Consider the following 6,000-nt stretch of genomic DNA (forward strand, 5'->3'; position numbering starts at 1 on the left):
TACTACTACTACTACTACTACTACTACTACTACTACTACTACTACTACTACTACTACTACTACTACTACTACTACTACTACTACTACTACTACTACTACTACTACTACTACTACTACTACTACTGCTACTACTACTGCTACTACTACTACTACTACTACTACTACTACTACTACTACTACTACTACTACTACTGCTACTACTACTACTACTACTACTGCTACTACTACTACTACTACTACTACTACTACTACTACTACTACTACTACTACTACTACTACTGCTACTACTACTACTACTACTACTACTGCTACTACTACTACTACTACTACTACTACTGCTACTACTACTACTAGCTACTACTACTACTACTACTACTACTACTACTACTACTACTACTACTACTACTACTACTACTACTACTACTACTACTACTACTACTACTACTACTACTACGCTACTACTACTACTACTACTACTACTACTACTACTACTACTACTACTACTACTACTACTACTACTACTACTGACTACTATGAAGGTTACTACTACTACTACTACTACTACTACTACTACTACTTACTACTACTACTACTTTGTCTGCAGGAAATCCACGGACGCGCTTCTATTATTAATCCTGTGTTTCCTTGAATTCCCGTAGGAAGTGTAGGAAGTGTTTACCCTGCGCCGGGACCGAGCCTCCATCCAAAACAAAAAAAAAAACAAAAAAAAAGCTGCTTGTGTTTTTAAATATTTCTGGACGGGAACGACCCTCCTTTTCTCCCAGACGTTCCGAGGCGTGCAGCTCCCAGGTCCCATGATCCGCCGGGGGGAGGAGCTTCAGCACATTCCTCTGACTCCAGGACTCGAGGCTCAAGACCAAACCCAGGACCAGACCGGGACCAGACCAGACCAGACCGAGACCAGACCAGACCAGGGACCAGACCGGACCAGACCAGACCAGGGACCAGACCAGCCGGGACTAAACTGAACTCACCTGGACTTCTCTTCCGCTCAGGTACGGTGGACGGTGGTTTTTAAAGCTGCACTCTGGAGCTTTCTGGCGGAGGGTGCGTCACCTGCTTGTCTCCATGGAGATGTTTTTGCTTGGTCTAGAATGTTCCGCAGTGTAGATTAAACCTGGTCACAGGACTACGCCACATACCGGGTCAGATCTGTGGAGAGGCGCCCCCGTTCACAGAAAGAATTATTGTATTTTGTTATTATTAAGGCAAAAAAACTATAGAAGTTTTTTTTTTTTTTTATTCCAACCTAACATAATTAATTTAATATTAATTTGAAATTTTTTGTATTTTTTATATAATATTTATAATTGAAATGAACATAATATATTCCAAAATAATTGGTAAAAAAAACAGCTCTGAGTCGTCTTGAAGCAACAATTTTACTTTGGATTTCATTAATATTATTGCTTAATTTTTTTGTCCTGTTTTAGAACTGGTTTAGACCTGGTTTAGTCTTAGTTTAGTCCTGGTTTAGTTCTGGTTTAGCCCTTGTTTAGTTCTGGTTTAGTCCCTGGTTCAGTCCTGGTTTAGACCTGGTTTAGACCTGGTGTAGTCCTGGTTTAGAACTGGTTTGGTCCTAGTTTGGTCCCTGGTTTAGTCTCGGTTTAGTCCTGGTTTAGACCTGGTGTGGTCCTGGTTTAGACCTGGTTTAGACCTGGTTTAGACCTGGTTCAGTCCTGGTTTAGACCTGGTTTAGACCTGGTGTAGTCCTTGTTTAGTCCTGGTGTAGTCCTGGTTTAGTCCTGGTGTAGTCCTGGTGTAGTCCTTGTTTAGTCCTGGTGTAGTCCTGGTTTAGTCCTGGTTTAGTTCTGGTATAGTCCTGGTTTAGTCCTGGTTTAGTTCTGGTATAGTCCTGGTTTAGTTCTGGTTTAGTCCTGGTTTAGTCCTGGTTTAGTTCTGGTATAGTCCTGGTTTAGTCCTGGTTTAGTCCTGGTTTAGTTCTGGTATAGTCCTGGTTTAGTTCTGGTATAGTCCTGGTTTAGTTCTGGTTTAGTCCTGGTTTAGTTCTGGTATAGTCCTGGTGTAGTCCTGGTTTAGTCTTGGTTTAGTCCTGGTTTGGACGTTGGTTAGTGTAACTTTCTGGATGCACTGTTGCCATGGATACAGGAAACATAAACAGCCCAAATTAGCAAAACTTGAATTTCCCCCAAATTTCCCTCGGGATCAACAGAGAAACTCTTTCTCACACACAGAATCCAGGACTGTTCCAAACTGTTCCAAACTGTTCCAAACTGCTTCCAAACTGTTCCAAACTGCTCCAAACTGCTCCAAACTGTTCCAAACTGCTCCAAACTGTTCCAAACTGTTCCAAACTGTTCCAAACTGTTCCAAACTGTTCCAAACTGTTCCAAACTGTTCCAAACTGCTCCAAACTGCTCCAAACTGTTCCAAACTGTTCCAAACTGTTCCAAACTGTTCCAAACTGCTCCAAACTGCTCCAAACTGTTCCAAACTGTTCCAAACTGTTCCAAACTGTGCTCTGTCTTTAGTCAAAATCCCAAAATATTTTCGGTTTAAAAACTGCTCACTCAGCCACAGCTGGAACAGAAGTGACACAACTGTTGATTCTGTTTGCCTCCTCCAGACCTGAAGACCGAGTCCAGAGCCCAGTCCAGACCTGGTCCAGAGAAGATGACCGCTGTACGAGGACTCCTCCTGGTGGCGCTGCTGGTGGTGGTTGGATCCGACCCGGCCCCCGAGGTCCCCAAGGTCCCCGAGGCCCCCGTGGTCCCCGCCCTCCCCGTGATCCCCGCCGTCCCCGTGGAGACCCCTGTGGAGCCCCTTCTGTCCGGGGAGGGGCAGCCCTGTGCGCGGGGGGCGGGGCCTCGCTGTGGGGCGGGGCTTGAGTGCGTCCGCGCCGACAAGAAGAACAAAGTGGGCGTGTGCAGGTGTAAGAGCGTGCACGAGGTGAGTGTGCACGTGCGCACTATGACCTTTGACCTACTGACCTGGAGTTTGGGGTTTGATCCCTGGACTCAGCAGCACAGTACTGATGTTGTGTCCTTAAGCAAGACACTTTCAGTGTTTGGACTGAACGCTGTTTGATCATAAAACATAGAACACAAAGAAAGTGAAAATATAACGTCTCTAAAGGCTTTTTGTTTTATCATATTTGTATTTCAGAATCTATTATGTCGTATCATTTCACTGAACATTTAAATCAGACGCTCAACAGGAAAATAATGTGGAAAAGACTAAATAGAAAAACAGGAAAATGTTAAAGATTGAAAGAGCGATTTTAAAACTTCATCCAGAGGGGATCAGACATGTTTTCCGGCGGCAGGAGCTCACTGATCCTCAGGTTGGAGGTTCGAATCCCACTCTCCACATAAACGTCACTGGTTGATCCGTCACGTCCACTGACCCACAGGTTGGCGGTGTGATTCCACTGTGTCCTTGGGCAGGACACTTCACATCCCTCGTGTCTGCGTACACCGGTGTGTGTGTGTGTGTGTGTGTGTGTGAGTGTGTGTGTGTGTGTGTGTGTGTGTGAATGAAGGGGTGTGTGTGAGTTGTTGTAAAATGCTTTAAGAGCCTTGAAGGTGGAAAATCTCTGTATAAAAAATGTGACCATTTACCATTTTGTTCATGTAAACCAGGGGTCATCAAACTAAGGCCCGCGGGCCAACTCCGGCCCTCCACACACACACACACACACACACACACACACACACACACACACACACACACACACACACACACACACACACACACACACACACACACACACACACACATGAACTGGCCCCATGAGGCAAACCTCAAACTTGTCATGGCCTATTTTATAATAACACGTCTGTATCTTATTTTTGTAGATTTTTTCAATTTAAAACTGAAGTATTTACGGAAGCCGAGAGGGGTCATAACAAACTCAAACGCCGCAACAAATACAAACGCTACAACACAAACGCAAAAGCCACAACACTTTAAAAAGCCACAACACATCAAAAAGCCACAACGGAAGTGACCGTGGGACTCTATTATAATGCAAATGCCACAACAAATACAAACGCTACAACACAAATGCAAATGCCACAACACTTTAAAAAGCCACAACCCATTAAAAATCCGCAACGGAAGTGACCGCGGGACTCTATTTTCCGACGGACTGATCAAGCAGAGTAAAGTGAAGAAGAAGAACTACAACGTGAAACGAACAATGATAAAACAAAAAATTACTTTTACTTACGTTTCTAACTTCTCTGTTCCTTTACTTTTCACGTTGTAGTTCTTCTTCTTCACTTGCTTCTTGATCGGTCCGTCGGAAAATAGAGCGTCCCACGTGTCATTTCCGTTGTGTCTTTTTGTTTGTGTGATTTGTTGCGGCGTTTGCGTCTGTTGTCTCGGCGTCCGTAAGTATTTATATTTATATTTAAATAATAATATGACGTATTTACAATTGCTGCCGAATTTTCGTCACCTGACAAACTTGAGATCGACACAGACACAGAGTTCTGTAGTGCCGAGACAGAAAAATGTCTGGTGTTAAAAGTAGGAAAAGTTGAAAGAGAGTGCCGAGTTTTTATTTTTGTGTTCAGTGTGAGGCGTGTGCAGTTTGTCTAACATGTAAAGAAAGTGTGGAGGTTTTCAAAGAATCTAATCTGCGTCGTCAGGGTCAAACTGTTTTGTTACACGACCGAACCCGAACCCGGCCCCCGTCGCAGTCAGGAGCCGGAATGTGGCCCCCAGAGAGAAAAAGTTTGGTGACCCCTGATGTAAACACACAACACAGATCAGAGCATCGTGTTTCTGATCACTGCAGTAACTGTCTGTGTAAATGTCAAACCTTCATCTCAAACATTCCTCTAAACGCACAGACACCAAAAAGTAGTCCCTCCCTCCCTCCTGCTGCTGCTGCTGTAGATGGAGTGATACGCTGAGATGCAGGCGTTGTTTGTCTGTGTTTCAGACGGTTTACATTCCTCGCATGATGTTTCAAAAACACGCTGAGTTTGGTTTGGTTTATCTGACCTTCAGCGGCCGAGACCCACTGGACGCAGCCAACAGCAGCAAACTCACACATCTAACGACAAAACTCAACATCTAACGACAAAACTCACACATCTAATGACAAAACTCAACATCTAACGACAAAACTCAACAATTAACGACAAAACTCACACATCTAACGACAAAACTCAACACATCTAACGACAAAACTCAACAATCTAACGACAAAACTCAACATCTAACGACAAAACTCATCATCTAACGACAAAACTCATCATCTAACGACAAAACTCATCATCTAACGACAAAACTCACACATCTATCAACTGCGCTGTGTTCTGATTGGCTCTGACGGTGCTGTGTTCTGATTGGTTCTGACGGTGCTGTGTTCTGATTGGCTCTGACCTGTGCTGTGTTCTGATTGGCTCTGACCGTGCTGTGTTCTGATTGGCTCTGACCGTGCTGTGTTGTGATTGGCTCTGACCGTGCTGTGTTCTGATTGGCTCTGACCGTGCTGTGCTGTGATTGGTGCAGGTTTGTGGCTCAGACGGCGTCACCTACAAAACCCCATGTGCCCTGAAGAGCGCCAACGACAGGAGAGACCCGGAACTGCAGCCGGTCACTGTCAAAGGGAAAGGACGCTGCCCCTCCGGTCAGAACACTGTGTTTTTACTACTATTATAAGTACTACGACTACTACTATTACTACTACTACTACTACTACTACTACTACTACTACTACTACTGCTACTAGTACTACTAGTACTGCTACCACTACTACAGAAATGTGTATTTCTACTAAAGAAATGAGTACTACTACTGTAGAAAGATGTACTGATACTATACTGCTACTACAGAAACGTGTCCTACTACTCCAGAAATGAGTACTACTACTACTATTAAAGAAATGAGTACTGCTACTACAGAAACATGTACTGCTACTACAGAAACGTGCACTGGTACTAGAGAAATGTGTACTGGTACAACAGAATTTAGTACTCCTACTACAAAAACATGTACTGCTAC

At 44.0% G+C, this 6,000-nt stretch overlaps 1 protein-coding gene across 1 annotated transcript in view; it reads left to right on the forward strand.

Annotated features, from left to right (window-relative positions):
* Positions 1-939: 939 nt before the first annotated feature.
* The window catches only part of igfbp7 (insulin-like growth factor binding protein 7), a 12,295-nt gene continuing 7,234 nt past the window's right edge, over positions 940-6,000 (forward strand). Inside the window, exons 1-3 of the mRNA XM_055160153.1 lie at positions 940-1,016; positions 2,609-2,931; positions 5,509-5,626. Of these exons, the coding sequence (XP_055016128.1) occupies positions 2,656-2,931; positions 5,509-5,626 (394 nt within the window). The 5' untranslated portion in view covers positions 940-1,016; positions 2,609-2,655. The remainder of the gene's footprint in view (positions 1,017-2,608; positions 2,932-5,508; positions 5,627-6,000) is intronic.

This window comes from Boleophthalmus pectinirostris, unplaced genomic scaffold, assembly GCF_026225935.1.
Source record: "Boleophthalmus pectinirostris isolate CB_2022bp ecotype Guang Dong unplaced genomic scaffold, ASM2622593v1 HiC_scaffold_3, whole genome shotgun sequence".
NCBI classification, from domain to species: domain Eukaryota; kingdom Metazoa; phylum Chordata; class Actinopteri; order Gobiiformes; family Gobiidae; genus Boleophthalmus; species Boleophthalmus pectinirostris.